At 41.9% G+C, this 24,231-nt stretch overlaps 1 protein-coding gene across 5 annotated transcripts in view; it reads left to right on the forward strand.

Moving 5' to 3' along the window:
* LOC133522611 (syntaxin-binding protein 5) overlaps positions 1-24,231 on the forward strand; it is a 458,488-nt gene that overhangs the window by 423,384 nt on the left and 10,873 nt on the right. For 2 of the 5 annotated variants that reach the window (XM_061857976.1, XM_061857978.1), the window contains exons 5-19: positions 4,924-4,987; positions 6,075-6,285; positions 7,271-7,346; positions 7,581-7,735; positions 8,728-8,891; positions 9,974-10,104; positions 11,060-11,139; positions 13,037-13,212; positions 14,100-14,219; positions 16,941-17,110; positions 18,079-18,247; positions 18,558-19,254; positions 19,930-19,995; positions 23,390-23,506; positions 23,801-23,923. In XM_061857976.1, coding sequence (XP_061713960.1) covers positions 4,924-4,987; positions 6,075-6,285; positions 7,271-7,346; positions 7,581-7,735; positions 8,728-8,891; positions 9,974-10,104; positions 11,060-11,139; positions 13,037-13,212; positions 14,100-14,219; positions 16,941-17,110; positions 18,079-18,247; positions 18,558-19,254; positions 19,930-19,995; positions 23,390-23,506; positions 23,801-23,923 — 2,519 coding nt within the window. Of the gene's footprint in view, positions 1-4,923; positions 4,988-6,074; positions 6,286-6,372; positions 6,467-7,270; positions 7,347-7,580; positions 7,736-8,727; positions 8,892-9,973; positions 10,105-11,059; positions 11,140-13,036; positions 13,213-14,099; positions 14,220-16,940; positions 17,111-18,078; positions 18,248-18,557; positions 19,255-19,710; positions 19,772-19,929; positions 19,996-23,389; positions 23,507-23,800; positions 23,924-24,231 lie in introns of those variants that run through there. The other 3 variants (XM_061857977.1, XM_061857979.1, XM_061857980.1) reach the window with 3 other exon arrangements.

Consider the following 24,231-nt stretch of genomic DNA (forward strand, 5'->3'; position numbering starts at 1 on the left):
TAATATGTTGCCGTCTCGGCTTATTTGAGCTACAGCCTAGACAGGTTATAACGGTTTCAGATTGGTGCTGAAGGCTTGACATTGAAGTGTCCACTTGGCCGGCACTAGGTCATTCCAGTGTCAGACAGCGATAATCTCGGCACATTCGTGTGGGGCCACGACATCAGGCTCTAAGTATTTATTATTACACTTCGGCCGCGCAGTAAACTCCCCTTCCCCCGTTGGTATTAGGGAATACAATAACCGATCAAATCTCGTAACCGGTTATATAATTGGTTATGTCAGGACCAAAAATTATCGTAAGTCTTCGTTTTTCAATAAAATACACAAAATATCGGAAATGTGAAGTAATATAATCAATCAAAACAATTCATAATTCATAAATAAGGGAAACCAATATAGTACATTATCGTTATTAAAGTACTACACAAGTTACAAAAACTATAATCAATTAATCACAGACAAAACAGTGGCGATTTTTAGTCATTAGTAGTTATTAGAAGATCCATTAATAGAATTTAAGGCATACCTAACTAAATAACCGAAAATAACCATAACCGGTTTTTCGATTTGTCAAAATAATCGGTTATTTTAACCGAATATTTCGGTTACGGTTACCTATAACCGATTTGCGTTCCCTAGTTGGTATCTACTCGTATTCCAGCATTTATTTCAACCTTTTTGGGTAAGTATAATTCGAAAACTCATTTGCTTATGAAATGCTCACACAATAAATTTCAAATTAACCTGAATATCAAATGCCAGCTTTAACTTTTAAGCTTGGTAATCTAGTTAGCCCTTTTTGAGTGATCGAGGAACAAAAGTCCAACACACAAACAATATTTGTAATATTAGTAGTACGCGTCCCCTACGCGTGCGGAATTTAGTTTTTATCGTGATTCAAGTACAACCGCGCTTTGTCGACACAAAACTGACGAACATTATTTAACAGTTTACATAAACTGCACCTAACACATACTGCTTTAGATGAGCCCGAGTTGATAAGGTCGCTCCCAACTCGCAAACTCGCTATCAAAACTTTGACAAACCTGTCCGCCTATTTCATGGCCCAAAGCACGTGGCCCGTGGGGGTTAGGGCGGGCGAGTCTCACGAGGGGTTGCAACAAGTGGCGCCGCGCCGACGGACTACAAGGGTGGTTTACAGATTGGCTTGTTAAGAATTAGATTACCATGAGATTTAGGCATTTATGATTGTGCTTTTTACTAATTACGCACGTAATTCAGCGAATTGGATCTTCTAATTGTGATCTTCTTGTTATGTATTTGTAGTAGAAATTTATGGTAATAGTTATTTTAGGTTGCGTAAAGATTGTGCGCACCTAACCACCTAAAAAGCCTTGAAGGTAAGTCCGGGCAACTATAGTAACGCTGGTCAAACTGTGACAGTCTTCTCGTATCTAGATTAACAATACACGTGGCAGGCCGGTTCTCTATCTCAATTTTTGTGTTAGTGTAAGATTTGGAATTGACCTCAAATTGGGCGAACAGCCTTATGGAGCTAAGCAACGTAACGTAAGAGCGAAGATGTGTTTTTCTATACTTATTCATTCATAAATAAATTATTATTACTAAAAACGATAGATAATACAAAAAGGCGGTCTTGATGCCATAGGGAACTCCCCTACAGCTGTTTTTCTCATATAGGCGCCTTCTGATCTGACTTCCGATATCGGATAGGCGCTATCAATAATTTCAGCCATATTTGAGCCCCCCGTTAGCTGTCGGACCGATAATATTTGTTTGTGTGCGTATGTGTAGGCATCTTGTTTCTTGAAGTGTACGCGACCGCTACGGACGGCGCACCCGCGGCCTGACTACGAGGATGTAAGATCCTACATCCGATATTGGATCTGACAATGTGAAGACGCTCTTAGTGCCTTGTACATACGTTATAACATTTTTTATGTCTTTATTGTATTGAAATAAATCTATTTTGTTCTGTAATTTCCTTCTTGTTGTAAACAGCAAATATTCTAGTGATTTATTTATTTTGGTAAACAAATCTCTTCAAACCAAAACAAAGCTATTCGTTTTTCTGCTCTAAGGCTTTATTTGCCACGGTCTGGTGCGTAACAACGAAGACGAATGTAGCTTTCAGTAAGATGAACAAGCTCGCTGGGATCTGTCACTGTCCTTGTCAGCGGAACACAATTAAAATGTGCGTGTGCTCACTTTGTTGTCGCCAGAATAATTGGATGTGTCTTAAGGATGTCGTGGTATTGAAATGTTTACGTTCTTGTTCGTTTCAAGGATTCTTCGTGAAGACATTAAACCATAGCTTCGATTTGTAGCAAGTGGGATCTGACAACGTAATTTCTATTTAAAAAAAAAACAAAAATTTATTCTGCAAGTAGGCCCCAAGGCCTCTTTTACAAGTCAATACAATATTTATAGTAACATTCATATAGTGACATGAAAAATACATAACAACATTTATAAATACAACAGCCAATACCTGGGTAAACATTACATTATAATAATCTATCTATATTATAGGGATCTCACTAAGCCATTGACTTCTAACCTGGGGAAAGATCTCATGAGGGTAGCGGAGTTTGAACGTAACATTTATTCGTTCGTGTTCATTGATTGAAGTAAAATCAGACTTAAAAAATAGTGTTGATCTGTTTATGTTTGTAACCACGGGACTAAGCGACAGCGATTTAGATGCGCTCTTCAGAGACCTTCAGAGTTGGTAAAGTGTTTCATCATAACAAAGGCCTAGTTTGAATTGCTCATTACAATGACGGAAGCCGCGCCTCCGGGCGTCCTGTACACTTTTGGCCACAGTCCGTTGAGAGTGAGCTACGAGCGGCTGGACTGATCTGGAGTGGACATTGTAATAGGACTAAATGAAAGGATGGGCACTTTCATTTTCATCAAATAGTAATTGACGATTCTAAATAAGCCTCCAGAACTCCGATTTAAACCGTTTCGACGTAAAAAGACCTGATTTGGGCCTTATTGTTGTCAACTAATAGAAGGGAAGGCAGTGCTTGTGATCCACTTACGTCACAATCCGGGCCCTCCGATGGACAATCTGCGGTTATTAGATTTGTCGACGGCTAAGGGGAGCCGCTTTAAGTGGCGTCTTGGCGGCGCCAGTCGTCTTACTACACAGCGTAGAAGATTTTTTTTGGATTCTATCTTAAAACGTTAAATACCTTATTATTCAATTGCGGAAAGAAAACATTCGTTTTTAGAATTGTTAACATTTAGGAAGCAATACTGCATTTGTAGATTTTTGGATAACATAAATCTCTGATTGTTTTTGTTTTCTTTTCCCGTTAAGAAACAATATAAGCTAAAATGTAATTTATATCTCTTCTTTGTGGACCTTCTTGAAGACCATGTGGTAAAAATCGCTCTAAACTTACCAGAACACAAGAGAGGTAGCGGCCGCCCGCCATTAACCTGGTGGTCCAACATCGATAGAGACCTCAAGTAAGCCCAATTGCCAAAACCGACAATCCGGGAGCGACAGGCCTGGCGCAGAAGTGTGAGGAGACCCGACCCCAGATAACGGGAGCAGGGACGGACAAAGAAGAAGTTTATCTCTAAACCCCTTAATTATATTTTTTGTCAAACTTAGCAAACTTCTGTTAAATGTTGTCTATTTGTAACAAACTTAAATGTCAAATTTCATGATCAAGGGCTTGTTGGACTTGACAAGCGTTAATGAATAATGCCATAAGAATTGATCACTTTAAACTTAGAACAAAGAATAAAAAATAAAGAGTAAAGAATAAAGAGTAAAGAGTAAAAAGTGTAAAGAGTAAAGAGCGAAACCTATGAACCTAGAATATATTATTTGGAAGCGATCGACATCAAAATCAAAGTGATTTGTTCAGATTCAGTTAGTAGAGACCGTTTTCTCCCGAAATGGAATTTCATAGAAAAAGTACCTACCGTTTTTTGTTAGGATTGCAAAGCTATTCTTCCCTCTGAATATCTTAATTATTTGCGTTCTCTTGTTTACGTGTACTTGTCATGTTTTGCCGCAAATCAAGCCTGTGATAAAATTGCACCCTGTTCTCATTATGAACACTGAGGCGACAAAATGCGTAAGATTATAAATTGTAACTTAATTAAATAATTGACGAGCGCCCGAATTACGAACAATTTTCGTTACTCGTGGAGGCGTGACTTTTCCATAATTACGCCAGTTTTGATGTATCTACTTCGGGTTCTTGTTTTTGTAATTGCTTCTTATTTTGCTTCCACGTAATAATAGTTAACAAAAAGCAATCACAATGCAGAATTGTTGAAATTTATGATTTCATTTAATTTCTATACTTAGCATATATAGACATGCTAGCGAATTCAGAATATTAAAATTTAACAAAAGATTTGCAAAAAATTGACGGATTGAGCAAGATTTAACTGTTACTTTTATTTGTATGTTTATTAGTAGATTAACAGACAGCGGTTTGAAAAATGGTGCGCGTATTTATTCCAAATTAAAAAAGAGCGCGTAAACTATGATAATTGAGAATAAACAAAATTATTTCAAATATATGTGCCATTTCCAACCAAAAGAGTACTTATTGTCGGTTATCAATAAGGCGCTATTTCCATATAGGCTTAATTTGAAATCAAACTTATCGTCAACCTACAAGGTGGTACCTTTTTGTTGAAAACGTCACATTATATATGTTAAACACATTCACTGCCAGCATCTCGCTGAGCCGGTTTTCTCTTCGCAGGTGCGATAAAATTGGTAGAGCTTTACATACACTCCTACTTTACATTCTTAATAACAATGATAAAATACATGTAAGTGCGAGAAAGACGGCAATTTTTCCATTATTATGTATATTATTCTCTAGAATAATATCTTATTGAATTTTCCTACTCTGTCTAATTCTGTAGTAATTAATGTTATGTATTTGTTTGTTGCAGTACGAGAACGAATCACCCGGGAGCCGTGGTGGAGATATGCGACAACCCCTTGGATGCCAATAAGGTAGCTTACTTTTTTATGCAATAAGTATCCTAAACTAAAACAAATATTCTCGTGATCATACATAGTTTAACTCATTATTCTTTGTACAGTCAGTCACCTGCAGAGAAAAGGTACCACCCCTGCATAGAAGTTATACCTTTTCTCTGCAGTTGACGGTACAGTGGCTATGAACTTTAAGAAATTGTATATAAATTAGTAATCAGATTGTGCTGAGCAACTTCCTTGCTTCGATATACATATCACTTGACTGCATATTTAAAACGAGTCCATCCTGAAATACCTATTATTTGTAAATCAACTCAACATTAAATTAATTTGCTCGTAGTTCAGGTCATAGCTTTACGACAAAACTAAATCCTATAAATGTTAACCTTGTTTTTAATATGCCCGTAACTAAAATGACAGTTGGATTGATGCAATATGTTCAATCGATTCGCATTTTAGTTCAAAAGAGATACCAAAGAGATAGTAAAACAGGATAAGTAGTACGAGTCATCATTCGCTTGACATTATCCCATTCATTTGGGGTCGGCGCAGCATGTCTTTTTCTTTAATACCAATCACTCGCCCGTCATATCATCATTCACTCGCGTTCGTTTCATGTCATCTCTCACACACTCCATCCACCTTTTCCTCGGGTTTCCCTCCACATTCATTCGTAATACATTTCTCGTCACATGCCTTTCATCCCTTCGCATCAATGCCCGTACGAGACTAGGCGATTCGCTCTTAGTATAAGGCCTGAGTGGGCGCTCGAAGCGGAGCGTTCGGTGGGGCGTGCAGCTTGGCGTCGGGCTCACGAATAATTTGAGCAGCGTGCACTAAGGCCGCTCCTATACGTTTGCATTTGTTTAACATGCACGCCCCGCCCCGCTGCACGCCCAACTCGAGCGTCCACTCAGGCTTTATCCTTACTTTTCCTTAACCTATCCAGTCTTGTTCACACCACACATTCATTTTCACATTTTCATTTCCGCTACATGCAATCTCTTTTCATCCATTGGCGAATCAAATTATGATTTTAGTACGAGGAAAATAAAAATACAGCTTAAGTAAAATTTATTTACTGGACATTATCTCATTCCAGCTGCTAGTAGCCTACGAGACCGGACTAGTAGTAGTCTGGGACCTCCGAGCTAAGGCAGCCGAATGGCGCGGCTCGCTCGGAACCCCGGGCGAAGGCATTCGCGCGGCCGCTTGGCAACACGATGGGAAATTCATGACTGCGCATGTAGATGGAGCATTGGCTGTATGGAATACGCGTCAACCTAGACCGACATCTCTGTCTTATCCCCATGGTAAGCAAGTATTTTATCACACTCACTAGTAACCTTTGAAAGTCGTCTTGAGCTCCGGGTGAAGGCATCCACGCGGCCGCTTGGCAACACGATGGGAAACTCATGACTGCGCATGTGGATGGAGCGTTGGCAGTGTGGAGCACGCGTCAACCCGGATCGACATCTGTATCTTATCCCCATGGTAAGCAAGTATTTTGTCACACTAACTAGTAACTTTCGAAAGTGGTCTGATGGAGCCCCGGGTGGATGGAGCGTTGGCGGTGTGGAGCAGGCGTCAACATAGGCTCACATCTCTATCTTATCCTCATGGTAAGCAGATCTTTTATCACGCTAACTAGTAACCTTCGAAAGTTCGAACGGCACAGTGAAGGCATCCGCGCGGCCGCTTGGCAACACGATGGGAAACTCATGACTGTGTGTGTGGATGGAGCGTTGGCACACTGTAGAGATATATCCCTATTTGGAGAAGTTTTCTAGGATGGCAGTTACTTTTGGCGCGTTGTTTCGTCCGCTACTATTGATGCAGACTGTACGTACTAGTCACCGGTCAAGCCGTTACAAAATCAGAATTCTAAACGTATTGAATTTTTCGTGTAAGGTCAATACGGGTAAATATAGCATAGGGGCAAGTGTGACTAGCCTTCACATTGGGGCCTGTTTCACACGCGGCCGCGGTAGGTCTATGAAGCGCTGACTGAACGTCGTGATAGCGGACATGGAAGAGAACAATTTCACACCTGAGGATGCTTAAGACCGGGCAAAACGGAGAAAATTAAGTAGGAAAGCGGACCCTGATGCTAGGCCGGGAAAACGCTAGGTTCAAGAAGAAGAATGTGTAAACAAGCCCAATGTGATGGTGATGGCCAGCCACACTTCGGTATTGACCTTACCTTAGGTTAATACAAAATAACGCATACAATGTCAATGACACAAACCTATCCTGACCTCAGACCTAACCTAATAAATTATATTTTTATGTTTTCAGCAAAAGCGAACAAAGATGGAAAACTAGAACCTTGCAAACCTATACACAGACTTGAATGGAAAACTGCAAAAACAGGGTGAGATTCTTTTTTTTTTCTAACTTAAAATAATGTGGCACCAGTCGTTTTTGTAACTATTAATGCCTATTCAATAGAACCGTCTTCGTGTCTCCATAACCTCATTACATGTATTTATGTGTCAAACAACATTAAATTAAGAGATGCGATCGCACAAAAAAGGACCCCCAAACCTTACCATGAATGGCCACGAAATTTTGAAAGTTTATTAAATATTTATTCTCTATATTCCAGGGAAAGCCTAGTAATATTCTCGGGCGGGCTGCCAACAGACAAGGCGGGCCGCACGCACAGCATTACAGTCCTCAACGGCAAAAGCACCACAGTTCTAGAGATGGAGCACAGCGTGGTTGATTTTGTCACGCTCTGTGAGAGTCCACACACGGCCGGTAAGTGACCACTACAGATCGTCTCATTCACGAACCGTATGACTTGACTCGTATTGTCATATTATTATAGGTTAGATTTGACAAATCTGCGTGTCATCGTGGATGACGCGAACTATATAGGTGAAATTGTTATGTTTGACCATACGCTGAGGGGTGGTCATACAGAACAACTTTTACTATAAGGCCAACTCCGAAATCGCGAAAAAAAAAATCTGCTGTCTCATAAATTTTGGTCAATCACATCACATGTCCATGTTTTCTATGGAACCGCTGTTTTTTGGGCTAAAAGATCGTTTTCCGTTTCGCGTAATATTAACACATCGTTTACAATATTTCTTGATGTAAAAAATAGTTCAACTGCAAAAATATCAAACATTAAACATTTTTGGCAATTCGAGACAAAGTATTTCTACATGTCAAGTACTGTTAACAATGTCCTTATATTTCGTGAAACGGAAAACTATCTTTTTCGGGCGCGGCTTAGGTGCCGACGACGAGAACGATCGAGGCCTGACGGCAGGATAATTGTAATAAGCCCTTAACTTAAAGGCTTTGCTGAGACAGAGTGTAAAAGTGAAATCACAAACGTCAAATTACTATGAAAATATGATGTTCATAATGCCACTTACACACACACTTAATGACTCAACTTGCACGTTGATTTTGTCCATACAATAGTAGTAGCTGACAAGCTAGAATTGTAATTGGACTGCTTTTCTCCTTAGACATTTTGTGTAATGGTTCCTTTGGCTCTTTCTCATCTTAGGGTCGGCACAGACGGACTGCAATCCGGCTGCAATTTGTATGAAAACTGTGCAGTCGGCGTCCAGTCAGCGTGTGGTTCCCATATAAATTGCCTCCGCGTTGCAGTCCGTCTGTACCGGCCCTCAGCGTTTATCCCTGTTCCATGGACACATAATTCTAAAGTTATGGGCTCCAATAAGTTAAACATATGGGGTTAAGTATTAAGATTTTTTTCCCGTGTTTTCCAGATTACCAAGAGCCGTACGCGATCGTGGTGCTCCTCCAGAACGACCTGGTGGTGATCGACCTGCAGACGCCCGGCTACCCGTGCTTCGAGAACCCGTACCCCATGGACATACACGAGTCGCCCGTCACGTGCTGTTCGTACTTCGCTGATTGCCCTTCAGACTTGGTAATCATCGGATATACTTTCTAAAATATTTAGGAACTCTTCTTCTGGGCCTTTGACATAGAAAACACTGAATTACTTCCAGAGACCACAAACATCCATTATATAATTATACTTCGTTTTTTTAGCATTAGAAAAAGGGTATAGGTAAAAAACTTAAGTAAGTCACCTGTTGTATGTAGTTGTGACGTGTTCGAATAGACATTTGTTCTGTTTGTGTGTGTCTTTTAAACATGTATTGTGTATTCGAACACGCCACAACTACATACAACAGGTGACTTACTTAAGTTTTTTACCTATAAAAAATCTTGATGTGTCGTTTTACTCTTTTTATTGAAATACACTTTTGAAAAATAAGTCACAGCAAATATGTCACAATTGTTTAGCATGTATCATCAATATCATCATGTAATATTTTTTTTTTTTGGTTTATTTGAAGGTATTACTGCTATTTCTTAAACGTTTTTTTTTTTTCAATAAAAGGATACGTCAAGATTGTTTACCCTTTTTCCTATTTCTTAAAAAACGAAGTATAGTCCGCATTTGATTTAGGTTATTAATCCTTGTGTGATTGCCCCTAATGTAGTAAACAGATATGACGTTTGGCGTCTCTGTCATAAACTTAATTTTGTCACCGTTTAATCTTAAGAAGTCCCACTGCGCAAACTTTTCATGGTACTCGTGTGAATTAAGTAAAATCAACTCAAGTAAATTAAGGAATCTAGTGATCACTCTTGATCTCTCACGGAATCTAGTGATAGATCTCTCACTAAAATACTGAATTAGTTTACAATAGTTTATTTATATTTGAGTTTTCTACAATTACAACAATACAAATCTCTTATTCAACCGCTTGAGTTTTTCCTCTCAGTCGTAATCTAACTGTCAATGTCACATTTTACCAAAACCGCGGCAAAACTATCTGTCACTTGTCAAACACTTTACAAAATAAAACTAAAAGATCGTTCGAGATATCCTTAATATCTAATATTAGTATATTGAGATTTTCCGTTTCGCATAACACAGATTCTATTATGGGAAGGGACTGGACACGGTTAATGATAGTACTTTTATTTACGTTCCAGATCCCTGCTTTTTACTCCGTGGGTCGGCAAGGCAACAAGAAGGCGACGGGGTTCAGCGAGAAGGAGTGGCCGATTAACGGAGGAGAGTGGGCGCCTGCGTCCTGCTCTTACAGCGAGATTATACTTACAGGGTGAGTGAGATAGATATACTTATACATATTACACACACAGTACAGTACGCAGTCAGCAGCAAATACACACTGACGCCCAAAGTGACCACAAACACCTTTGTTACCGTGCTCCGATATATTTGGCTATTTTTGCCGTCACTATCTTTTTGATACATACATGGTAACTTTCATTTTAATCCCTTCAGTGGTGCGTCGACTTTGGAGGTTCTTCTGCTGATTTTTTTGAGAAATGTATGTACATGAAAAAATATATCCTCCCGAGACCACCGGTACAATTATTTGTACATATTCCACAATCTATGTTGAACTTTTATTGAATAACAAAGAGTTCCAAATTCAAATACAAAATAACTGCTTCTGGGTCTCAGGAAGACATACATGAGCTATGAATCCCAAAAAACTATACCAATGTCGATTTCAGACAACCTTAAATATATATGTACAATCCTCCTAAGGCTCAAGATTCTACCCGTAGTACTTATTAAGTTCGATGAAATTTAAATTGCATTTGTTTTGTATGGGTCAATTTTCAAACAAAACAAAATCAACTCTATTTCCTACGCTATAGGTTCAAATTTCATTAGCTAATTTTATATTTTTAATTTGTATGGCTGAGCCTATGGCAGGCTATAGAAAAAATAATGCGTGTTTTTTTTTTACTTTTCAGTCAGATTAGAATCAGATATCTGATTTGTAATAAATAAAAAATAAATAAATATTATAGCACCTTTTTACACAGATTGACTAAGTCCCACGGTAAACTCAAGAAGGCTTGTGTTGTGGGTACTCAGACAACGATATATTATGTAATAATAAAACAAATACTTGAACACATAGAAAACACCCATGACTCGGGAACAAATATCTGTGTACATCACACAAATAATTCCTTTACCGGGATTCGAACCTAGGACTTCATAGGTAATGAAACTAAAATGAGCATTTTGTTTTTCAGGCATCAAGACGGTAGCATAAAATTTTGGGATGCAAGTGCAGGGACTTTACAAATTTTGTACAAATTAAAGTGTTCTAAAGGTAAGTCACGTCTATTATTTTAGTACCTTTTAATTAGATAAAATATATCTTCTAAAACAATTCGTTATTAACTAAGATAAATGTAAAGTTTCGAAAGAAGATTAAAATCATGGAGCAGTGGTGGCCTAGCGCAGTGGCGGATTAACCGAACAGCAGAAAAAGCATATGCTAAGGGCCCCGCGCCTAAGGGGGGCCCCGCGCTCCGACCCTGACCATGCGATTTCGGCACGCGGAACCGGCCAGGTTCTAGTAGAACTCGCACTCCGCGGATCCTGTACATTTTACTACGAAATCGTTTGGTCCGGATTTCTTTCTTCGGCCTTGTTTTTTAGCTCACTTAGCCATTAGTTCCCACTTCTTAGATCCGACTCACGTTTCACCTATTTTTACAAGCTTTTATTAAACTTAATAATATTGATGTTGTTAAACAGCATCTCTACATGCTTTTATTTAACTTGCAATACTTGGTAAGTTGTTTTCAAAATCTGAAAACTATTTTTTTGACCATTTGTCAAAATTTGTTGGTAAAAATTCACTTACTAGGGAAAAATCGGTGACAATACAATGTTATCCACCTGATCTGGTGATGAAAACCGAAGGTAAGGAGGACACCTATATAGAAGAATTGAACTGTGATAAAATAACAACTTCATTAAGATTAGGCACTTTTATAATGGCTAAAAATTTTTTTTTTCTTTCGGAGCGATTATTACCGAAACTAATAACTTTATAAAAAAAGGTTTTTGAAGATCGTTATTCGGTTTTGAAATACCTTATCCAACCATACGCCACACTAAAGGGTCAAAGCAAAAAAAAACAAAGAAAAAACATTTTGTATGGGAGGTAACCTAATTTTTTTATAGTTTTTATTTTACCGTTCTGTCGCAATGCATGATTTATGTATCCATGCCCAATTACGGCTATCTAGCACTAACGATCGCGGAGCAAACCCTCGGACAGACGGACATGGCGAAACTATAAGAGTTTCCAGGTGACTAGGAAACCCTAAAAAATACACTGCATAACATGTTAATAACTAATCGAGAACGAGTCGAAAAAGATTAAGACAGCGTAAAAATATTGTGATGGTACTGAATCCTCGGGATGCGAGTCCGACTCGCACTTAATCTTTTTTTTTTAACCAGGGGGCCCCGCAAGCTATTGTGCTAAGGGCCCCGCGCCTTCTTAATCCGCCCCTGGCCTAGCGGTAAGAGCGTGCGACATGAAATCCGGAGGTCGCGTGTTCAAATCCCGGCTCGAACCCATGAATTTTTCGGAACTTATGTACGAAATATCATTTGATATTTACTAGTCGCTTTGAAATCGCGCGGTGAAGGAAATTATCGTGAGGAAACCGGACTAATCCCCGATAAGGCCGAATTGTCTCTGGGTTGAAAGGTCAGATGGCAGTCGCTTTCGTAAACACTAGTGCCTACGCCAATTGGGATTTGTTGCTAAGCGGACCCCAGGCTCCCATGAGCTGTGGCAAAATGCCGGGATAACACGGCAAATTAAAATTATGGTGGCATTTTATGTTATGCCATGATCTCCTTTGCATTACTAAGTTGACTTAGAATCCATTGATTGCAGTTTCAAGGGACCATTTCTATCTTTGTAAAAGGCTGTATCTATTTTAACAAGAGAAACAACAACGTAGTGGTCCGATAATATCTAGGACATTAGTGACATTACCTAGACAGAACGCTTGATTTGTTTGAAAAACCTGAGCTAGGAAGCGGTTATGACTACATTTTGTCATCCTAAATTAAGGCTCCGGCCGATGACAAGAACAATGACTTGGATAAACCACAGTACCTGAAATTGTAAATATATTCTCGGGTGTATTGTATTCGACATGATACCTTCTACATTAGAGACCGTAACAATGTGTCCCCAGTGTTCGAGCGGCGCGGGTCCGTGTCGGGCGGCTACGGCGGCGGCAGCGACGACTGCCCGCTCGCCATCCAGCAGGCGGCGCTGTGCGCGGAGTCGCGGCGGCTGTGCGCGGCGCTGCCGCACGGACACGTGGTGCTGTTCAAATTCAGGAAACAGGACACGCATGCTGAGACACATGTGAGTGTGAAAGTTCATTTAAATGTATTTCCTTTGTTTCTTTCTTTCTTTCAACGTTTATTTTCAATGTGCCTTTCTGTAAAAAAAAGATTAGTGTTGCAGCAGACGGCAACACTCTGAAGCACCCTTTGCAAATGAAGTCGTGAGTTCTGACCACCAAACGAGCATCACTGAGCGAGTACCGCTGAGCTAGTTTTATCATTGGTAGCTTTTATCGCTGCGATCAACGAGTGGAGTGTGTCCTCGCCGGCAGTGTGAACAGCCAGCGATTAACTTTTAATATATCTCTCCACAGGTCGTCTATCTAGTATTATATACTTTCGCGTCGCCAGTATAAAGAATATGTTTTTTACTTGACAAATCACGAATCCATGTCACATATAAGATAATTAGATAAATAATAGCGGTATGAAATGAGAGCCTTGTGGTACCCCCGGATCAATGATCATGCTCAAGTATCTACCTAGAAGTATAACTTTATAGAGTTACTGCCTATGCTTGACTTCAATTTTTTTAATAAAGTGTTCAAACCATCTAAAGATGTCTAAGTTTCCATGTTTTATATATGTATCTAGTAGCTACTGTGAATTATCAATTTAGTCGGAAGCTTTTAAAAAATCGGTATACTCATGCGGCATCGACCTTGTAACATAATTATTATCGTGCGTCTTGTCGGACGCGAAAAAAATGTTTGTCTGGAAAAATTAAACGAATGACGCATTTTTTCAAATCGGTGGTCACCAGCTAAGTGTTGCTTGATTGTGGTAGTCAGAGTGTATTTATTGTAATTAATTTATAGGAAATCCTCGTGAATTTTCTGGACATTAATAAAATTTTAACTAATTTTTATTGATTTTTTTTACTTAATGGATTAAAATTTGTTTCAGGTATTAGAAATCCCAATGATAACGGATTCACTAGAGGAGGAGGCGTCACCAGAGCCAGATGGTAGTCGCTCTGCTTCTTTCAGTCGTGGTGGAGACAGTATAGAGGGAGAGAGTAGGAGAGTAAGTTATCTTTCTTCTATTATTATTGAATTATCTTGGTCAACTATATCTGTAGTTAAAAACAGGCCACTTCTTAAAATAATTTAGATCACAACAAGCGAATTTAGTAATTACGACGAGACATTTGAGAAAACGCTAAGTCCCGATCGGCTATTATCAATATCATATTAGACTGCGCCAAATAATTGCTGAATTTTTTTGATTTCCGTTTGTTATACATTGTAGAATATAAGCGGTATAGTTAAAATTGTTAGCGAGAATCTATAAGAACCCGATACTTGAAACCCAAAAGACGACGGATTCTATGAGGCGAAGTTAAATACGGTAAAATTACAGATATATTTTTCCATTTTGTTTTTTTAATTTAACTTAAAGGCACTAGAATAGATGCTCTACCATACGCACAAACACTGAAATGGAAATGGTGTGGCCACGTAGCACGTTCAAACACAGAAAGATGGGCAAAAATAACCATGCTATGGCGTGACCCCGAGACCAGGAAACATGGGAAGGCCAAAGAAAGGTGGACCGATGAAAGAGTGGCTACAGCTGGCAAATATTGGCCACAGAAAGCCAAGGATAGAAACACTTGGCGAAAACTGAAGGAACCCTTCATCCAAAGAGGGGTCTTTACGAGTAAAGTTTCGGTGTGGGGTCGGGACAATCTAGTCCGATTCAACCCCACGAAGACACAAGTTTGCGCGTTCACCGCTAAGAAATTTCCAAGGCACAGCCCTTACCTTATGTCAGGGAGTATTGGGATCCTCGGTGTCGACATCTCCAGTGACGTCCAATTCCGTAGCCACCTGGAAGGGAAGGCTGCGCTGGCATCCAAAAAACTCGGTGTGGTCATTAAAGCGAGGCGATACTTTACTCCGGGGCAAAGACTGCTGCTATATAAATCGCAAGTCAGACCCCATATGGAGTATTGCTGTCACCTTCGGGCAGGAGCACCTGCATGCCAGCTTGGACCCTTTGACTCAGTCCAAAGGCGCGCTGTGCGAATCGTTGACGATCCCAAACTCACAAGCGGTATTGAAACTTTAAGTCTAACGAGAGACTTTATCTCCTTGTGTGTGTTCTACCGCTTGTACAATGGGCTGTGCTCTGAGGAATTGTTTGACATGATGCCAACGGCCACTTTCTATCACCGCACCGCTCGCCGTCGGCAGGGTGTTCATCCTCACACCTTAGAACCTAAATGGTCGCGTACTGTGCGGTTCAAGAGGAATTTCCTCCCGCGGACGCTCCGGCTGTGGAATGAGCTCCCTTCCGAGGTTTTCCCGAGGGTCTACAGTATGGGGTTCTTCAAAAAAAGAGTGTACAGGTTTTTAAAGGGTCTGCAACGCGCATGTAAGACCTCTGGAGTTGCAGGCGTCCATAGGCTGCGGTGACTGCTTACCATCAGGCGGGCCATATGCTTGTTTGCCACCGTCGTGGTATAAAAGAAAAAAAAATACTGTAATCTCGCAGAGAATCAATGAAGGCTTTTTATTTTATTTTATTTATTTTATTGCAGCGTGACATTACTGCCGACTGCAATTGACTGCATTTCTGCCGTAAATGTTGAAAATTCAGGGTAGCAACATCAATTTTGGCATCTGCGGCAGTAATATCGCGCTGCGTTCATTACTGCCAGAAATGTCAAATTTGATATATCTTTCTATAAAATGTCCTATGTTGATATTTCCTGGTAGTGGTTTCCTGGTAGTCCACAGCAGCAGTATTACTGTATTACTACCGCAAATGTCAAAATCGATGTGTCTACCCTAAATTTTGATATTTGCGGCAGTGGTTTCGCGCTGCAATACTGCCGCAGGATATCTGGTACATTCTGAATTCGAACGTCACCTTAATGTATGATTGACGAGTATGTTAAACTGCTTTAAACAGAACATAATAATAGGTGACGGTACTCGGTTCGGACGGTGGTAACCCTAGCGGTATTCACGCCTTTTGAAGGAACTCGGTCCAATCGGCAACGTGCGCCTGCACCGAACGTGCCTACGTTCGGTATACCTTAACAGGGGTTTTGTTATACAGTGAACCTTCTGTACGTAGTAGGTACTATTATTTATTCTGTGCCATTTCCAACAAAAGTATTTCCGTTGGAACTGAAAGTGGGGATTTTCCTTTGTTTTCACTCCGCCTGTTCAAATATTTTCGACCCGATTCGGGTACCCATGTAAATTTTGCTGGCTGCACCTGAACGTGACTACGCACTGCCATAGATAGATAGATAGAATACTCTTTATTGGCACACCTCAGTAAAAGATACAGCTTAAAGAAAAACAATTGATTAGGGATAGAGGCAGACAACAGGCGGTCATATATATATATTAATAGCGGAAAATGTTTACATAACACTGAATATATTACTTATGTTGGGTTAGTCTGTTATGTTACAACACAAAATTATTATACGCGTGGATTATTTGACTAGTTCTTCGATGTATGAATGGCATAAATCTAACCCTGTCCAGGTCATATTCTAATCAAATATGAACCGCGAACTCTCAGCTGCCGGTATGTACAGAAAGAAGGTTATTGGCGGAATAGTGTCGGTGGTTAGTAGTTATTGACATTATATGCATTTTTCAGTCACAAATAAGCTAATTCCGGAGAGTCATGTTATTGAATTTTACTTTCAGTTCTGGTCGGCAATTATCCTACCAGACTGTGCCAATGAATTAACTTGTAAATTTTTATAATATATAACAGAGTGGTGTATGGGCGGGGGGAGGAGGCGGCATGGGCGGGCTGCGCGTGCGCGGCGCGGCCGGCACGGGCGGGGCGCGGCGCGCGGCCGGCTTCCAGGCCGCGCTGGTGGCGCTGCAGCAGGGCGCGCCCAGCCCCATCACCGCGCTCACCATCAACTCCTCGTACGGCCTGTGAGTGCAGTACATACATTATATGACACACAATGAAAAAAATTGATACGCTCTTATTGCGCTCACACACACATCGGCACAGGAGGCCTCGTTTTTATGGTGCGTTAATATGAATAGCACGAGCGCTTAAACAACAACTTTGCTCCTTTTTAAAACAGATAACTGTTGATTGAGGTAGATAGCAGACCCTACAACGTAGGGAGCGTGCGTTGCATCTGAGGGATTAAACGTTGAAAGTTTGCGAATCATGCATGCATGCATGCAGGCATGTAAAAAGATAATATAACAGATATAATAAACGTTTTCATCACACTTGCTTTAAAAAGATCTTATTTCATAAAGGTGTATTGAAGGACAAAGATCTATATTGTTCCCGTGGGAGTTATGGATTGTAAAAAAAGTTTTTTTATTACGTCACTTATTCATACAAACCATGTAGCATAAATGAGTTTTACTTATAAAATACTGACGTTTATAATTTAATATTTTTGTTTATGTTTAAAACTATTTAATTTGATTAATTTAACAGCCGTTTACATTATTTTTCATAATTTTCAATCGTGGCTGAATGCCGAATACGTCTGTGCCCTCGATGCCTAACCTGTCAATAAATTACAAAATGGCGGACGAATGTTTGATATGTCACCGTATTTAAGAATTATTTCGCTTAAAATGTAGTTTTTTCTTCGCAGGTGTAATGAAAAACATTGTGTGTAACTCCGGGGGTAAGAATATTGCAAACTCGGGTCTTTAATTCCCTGCAGCCTGCGGCTGTCGGGAATTACCACCCTTGTGTCCAAACTTTCACTAACCCCCCCTCGTTGCACAATGCCTTTGACCAACATAATCTATACCACTACAAGTAAAAAGCTGATTAAAAATATCAGCGCCACAAAACAAACGCTGTTGGTTTCCGGCCGCCCAAAAATATACGCTTAGAGTGTTTACGGTTCGTGCATCGTCCTTAGGATGGCGTGGGGCGGCGAGCGCGGCGTGGTGGTGGTGGACGTGTCGCGGCGCGCCGTGGTGGCGGCGCTGGCGGCGCACGCGCTGTACGGCCCGCTCGACCCCTGGGGCCGCCACCCGCACCCCGCCCAGCCCGGCGCCGAGCGCGCGCGCGAGCCCAGCCTCGACCAGGTCAGCCCCCTCCCGAGACGACTTTTGTTTCATTTGCGATTTATGTTCAGTTGTGCGCTCCGTGCCGCGGCCGTCGGCCTCCTCGGCCCCCGGCCCCGACATATCTAGCCGTAGTAACCCGGCTTGTTCTAGTAGCGACATATGGCATGGCATCGTTAGTTTCCTCTCGTAGACCCGACCGAGCGAATCTAGATTTAAGGTTCGTAGGTTCACGTCGGCAGGAGTATCCTCCGACATGTCATATCGCACAGAACATCCCCGGTCGGTTTCAGCGCGCCATACCTCACTTTTCCCCTCCGTTCCCCTCAAGCTCGAGGACGGCTCGGCGCGTTCTCCTCCCGCCGCCGCGACCGCCCCGGCCGCGCCCAGCCCCGCGGAGCCCGACGAGGAGGAGCGCCCGAAGCTGGACGCCCGGAGGAAATCCACGCCCTGGAAGACCTTCAACCTGAAACGCCAGCTCTCAAAAGTCGACCTCAAACTGAAGGCCGCGTTCGCTGTACCCTCCGAACCGAACTTGGAAGAAAAGACGGAGGAGCCCGTGAGCACTTCGCAGTTTTACGATACGCCGGTAGAGAAAGCGGAGATCGCGATAGAATCGTTGGAAGAGTCGCCCGAAAGTGAATCTCCGCGTGAGGATGAGGAGGGAAGTACGGCGGCGTCCCCGGCGCGCGGGGATATGTTCGAACGCATGCATAAAGAGTTACAAGAACAGGGGCAGCCGAGCCAGAGTCAGCCTCAGCCGGGGCAGCCGGGCGACGTGTACGATCGCATGCACAAAGAGTTGCAGGAGCGCTGGCAGGAGCGCGACGAGGCGACGCGGCCCGACTCGCTGGCGCTGGAGGAGCCGCCCGTGAGGCCGCCGCGGGCCCGCGAGCGCGAGCAGCGGCTGCTGTCCGTGCCCAACATTAAGTACGGCAAGAAGACGGAGGTGAAGGACCTGCGGCGGCCGGGGGCGGCCGCGGGAGCCCCGCCCGCCTCGGGCATCGGGAACCTGATGCGGCGCTTCAGTAAGTACCAGCTCATCGCGTCATCCATCTCACCCATCGCGCCGGGCGTAGCACGTAGCGTCCCGCTGTCGTTACGTAGCGTAGTTCTCGATTCGGATTGGATTGGAATGGTAATGGTTTGGCGTTTTTATTCATGGTTCACTAACGATAGCCCCTTTTCTCATTTTTAATACGGTAGAACGTTTTGGCTCGTTTGGTGAAGTAGTTAGATTTTTTAATATTAAAACGATGTACTAAAGCGGATGTAAAGAATACTTCTGAATAACTAATGATGGATAACTAATATTGACGAGTTTTTATTAAGATTTTTATCATATGCTTTATGCTTTTTGTGATATTTGGCTTTTTATTTATTTTTTACTATTGTATCATATGAAATGTATAGTATACGATGCGTGTGCAGAAGATTACGCCGCGATCTACACCTCGGATTGATGAGTTTGTTTTTTCCCCAAGGACAAGGAGTCGTCAGACGAGGACTCTAACTGCCTTAAATATCTATTCGCGGACTTCTTCGGTAATTGCTCATAATTCTGTAACTGCATCGAAAGTTCAGTAGGTGATCTCTGTGTTGTCGAATGTCTGGTTGAGAAGTAGCGCTAAGGCCGGTAGAGGCTAGAGCACTCGCCGCTTGTAGCACGCAGTAGCCGGCTCTGATGATCCTAATGTCCCCAGGGGAGTATCTAGCGCGCCTGTGCCCGAGACGCGAGGGGCGGGAGGACGTTGACGTTGAAGCGCCAGGTACGGTCACTACTAACGGCGCACGGGGCACTACTAACTCAGCACAGAGATCACTAACGTAGGCAGTGGTGCTGGTGGTGGAGGTGTTGGTGTTGTGGTTGTAGATAAACGGCGGTGCGGCGCCGGGCGCCGTCGGGGGAGGCGGCGGGGGCGGGGGGGGGGGGGCGGTGCGGCGGTCGCGCTCGCAAGGTACCCGCAAACTGCACAAGTGCCTGTCCACCGCCTCCGACGTGTACGCCGCGCCCCAACAGCATTCTCTGCTCACGACGCGACAGTATTGCAGTTTTGGTAGTACAGTCACCTTATTGTCACTCAGCCTCGTCTTTCCATTCTGATACAGTCGCAATTTCTCTTCTTGGTTTACGTTTCTTTTCGTTTCCCTTTTCTTCGGTTGAATCTGGCTGTAAATTCTTTATCGGTCGTCTAGTCTTCTTTACGACCATTGAATTGGACTACTAAATTCACTCCTCACTCTATGAACGTATTACGTAACTAATCCGAATGCCTTAAAGTTCTCAGCAAATTCAACAAGCTTAAGTAACAACACCGCACCCGGGTTTGCTTTACCCGGTGCTCTTGAATTTTACACATCAATTTAAAAACTGGGAGTACTTCGGTGCGACCGGCTTTTTGCAACTGATCCAAGTAAGATATAGGGAGTATTGTTATTTTCGTTTAATCCTTTCTTTTTCGTTGTTTCTTCTACATTCACTCAACTACTTCTTTCCATTACTGATAATAACATTTTAGTTGTGGCTATGAATTTGAAGAGTATAAAAGAAAACTTGAACTCGACTTGGAATATGACGCGCTTGATTAGATTCTACAAATTCATAGCGACAATTTTTTAATATTTTGGTCAATGACTTCCAAAATAAAACGATTCCTAAATCAATCATGATATACCTTGAATTGGCAATAAGTATATACTAAATTTACTCATTAACTCATTTAGAATTGGTCGATGAAAATTGTATGATTATCATTTGTTTAGCCCCATTTTGTTTTGCCGACGAGCATGGGTTCAGTTAGAATTTTTGTATATTTATTTTTGACAAATTTCCAATTTCAGATCGGACTCATTTAATAGGTAATCATTGGAATATACCACGCCTCTGTCGGTTATGATTTACTTTCTAGCTGTTCTCCCAGTAGTTTCATGTGTTCATTGCCAACTTCTAGAATGAGATCCTGAACTTGTGTGTCCAATGTGACTGTCTTGTGGCTCCTGGCCTTCCGTGGGAGCACTTCCGCGGCTCGGCGTTCCGTGCGGTGTTTAACCACTCAATATTCGATCCCAGGGGATCGAAAATTCCATCTATGATCTCCTGAGATCTGTCACTCACACACAGACACTAGCGCTCACCCATACACACACATATGCCACACGGCCGCCCGGAACGCCGCCGCCGCCGACTGGTGATCATGCTTGTAACGTTTGTGGTTTTGTTTGTCGGTACAGAACCACCTATTCCGCAGTCTCTCGCATCTATGGAGTACTTACACATTATGCAACCCAATGGTATCCAAACGTTTGCATCAATTTATTATTTATTCCTTTTTCGATTTTATTTCCGATTTGCTTGAACGACACGTCATCAAGTGACACGTAGATGGTACGTTAGCGAAATTGTGGCTGTGACTGTATGTCATGTCTCCGCACACTTCGGTTGCACTTGATATGACTCCGTGGCATGACTCTAGATATAAGAGAAGGTGACTTACTACTCAAAACTATTTCATAATCTATCACTCTGTTGCCGTTGGGCGGATCTGTATGTTACATGTGCATATATACGAGCGAGGCTTTTCATATTGTATCAACATGTATCCGTATTATCATTTCTATACTTTCCTCTTTAGTTTGAGACGTCGGTACAGTAATCACGAGCGCTCACGTTTTGTTTGTTTGCCTGTCTGCAAGACGCTCGCGTCAGTAGCGGGCCGCCATTGGCGCCTGTCACAATTATTTCTTAATACTCTTGTAAGCTGTTGAGTAACATTAATTTTCTTTTTCTAGCTCGACCACAAAGCAAAAAGTTTATATGGCTCGTTTTTGGCTGCCTCTATATTCGGCTGTCGTTATGTCTATGTATGCTTACGGTACTATCCTTATTAACGCACTAGTCGCATGCCCGCCCGCACCTCCTTGGTTGTAGAAGTTGTGTTTGATTGCCGTAGACTTGTCTGTCCGTCCACGCGTTCGCTTCGTATAGCCGTGTGACTACTCGATACTTGGCTAGCGCCTTCCGCGCCGCGCCCCGCTAGAGGGCGCACTTAGTTGGTGTCGCGCGCGCCGTAGTGACAGGTAGAGGCGCCGCGCTAGTGGCTTCGCGCATTACACCATCCATCGCGACTCACGCCACTAATTTCTTTGCTAACTTTAAAAATTTCGTTTCTAACTCGGCGCTTCTCATTCATTTTACCGTTTAGAGCTGATTATCAATGTGCTAACGATAATATAAGAACATTTTAAATCTTAAGATATTTAAAGGGCTTGGTGTTTTGACTTTTAACTGTGATCGTAAACATTTTCAAGTCATAATGCCATTTAAATAATTCTAACTAACCAAACCATGTTCAAATTCGATCTAAACATTTCGATCAACTAATAGACGTTGTGTAAATAAGCTGAGATTGGACGGGCATGCAACCGACTCTTCCGGCATGATTGATCTTTTTGTAATTTTGAAGCACTGTCCAGTGAATGTGGCACATCGGATGGTTTCAGCGTATTTCACAACAGCACCGGCTACGCTAGAGATAGCCTGCAACTCGTAGAGTAACCGGGCGTTGCTGGCCATAACTGACAAATCACTACCTGATGCATTGACGATACAAAGCACCACCAAGAATCAAGAAGACTAACTGCCGTTTAAGAAGTGTATCACTCTTGCGGTAAATGTCGCTAAGCCCCTAAGGCGCGTATGAGGGATATAGCGGTATCCCGTACTTATCCGCGAATTTTGAGTCTCACCTGAGACAGTGACTTTTCCTTTATTTAAAAAAATTGTGGCATCATTAGCAGGCGTCTCTGCTTAATACAAAATGGGTATGATTTAACTGGTCTAAAAAAACGTTTTGTTCAGCAGAAAAATCAGTTGGTCAGCAAAAATCTAAACTGACCTTTGCTGACCGTTGGATTTTTCTGCTCATCAAAATATTTTTTATGGATGAACATTATAATCTTTCCAATACCACATACATTAAAATATCAAAAAGTATTAAATATATTCCAAGCGCTATTATTCGTCAACTCATCACCCTTTTAAGTTTAACATCACCTCACATAACAAAGTTTGCCAAAGTAACGTTCAGCAGCGCCCGGCACCTTAGTGTACCACGCGCTCCGGAGACAATAACTGGTGTGTTCTGTTGGCAACTGGCCGCGTAGACAAGCTGGACAGCTCGTTCTCGCGCTCGAGATCCAGCAGCATGTCGAGCCTGGAGAACATCTCGCAGGAGGGCATCCAGTGTCTCGCGTTCGCTGACAGCTATACGAAGAAATCAGGTGAGGACAAGTTCTGAATTATTTTTAATTAAAGTTTGGCCGTTTGCACTCGTAGCGAGGTAGCGTGACTGAACTAGTGACTTGTTAATTTAGTTGATCAACGACATTTATTTTGTTTGTTTAGTTACAAGTTCCGTCACGCAACCGTTACTGCTAAAATTAAATGATTGATTTGCAACGTGTCACAATTTATTGTGATAGTACCTAACAACGTTCAAGTGCTTAAGCTTGTTTACATTTTGCTGTTTTATTATTGGTAAAGACAAAAAATACAACATATAATTAACTGTCCAGACCCCACGACGCTGCTGCCGACCCTGTGGATCGGCACGACGCTGGGTTCCGTGCTCACCATGATGATCAGCCTGCCCGAGGCCGACAATAGGCATACGCAGCCCGTGGTTGTTTCCATGAGTGGTAAGTCGCCATCAATGACTGCTGACAAGTGTTCCAATCCCGCGTTTTTGTCGCATCAATTTCTTTAATGTGACGAAGTGTTTTGACATTTTGATGATATTTATATTTTTGGTTGCCTGATAGGTAGATTGCCCGACTACTACCAAAATACCAGAAATAGGTATAATTGAAAGACATTTTGCGATAAAATGTGTACAAAGAAATTAGGCAGCTGAAACGCCCGTGATTGCATCATAAATCTTCTGCAATAGGCAAAAGGGTAAATGACAATGATAATGAATGAGAAAGGAAAATTACCAATTCTTCAA

This window comes from Cydia pomonella, chromosome 11 (genome assembly GCF_033807575.1).
Source record: "Cydia pomonella isolate Wapato2018A chromosome 11, ilCydPomo1, whole genome shotgun sequence".
Taxonomy (NCBI): domain Eukaryota; kingdom Metazoa; phylum Arthropoda; class Insecta; order Lepidoptera; family Tortricidae; genus Cydia; species Cydia pomonella.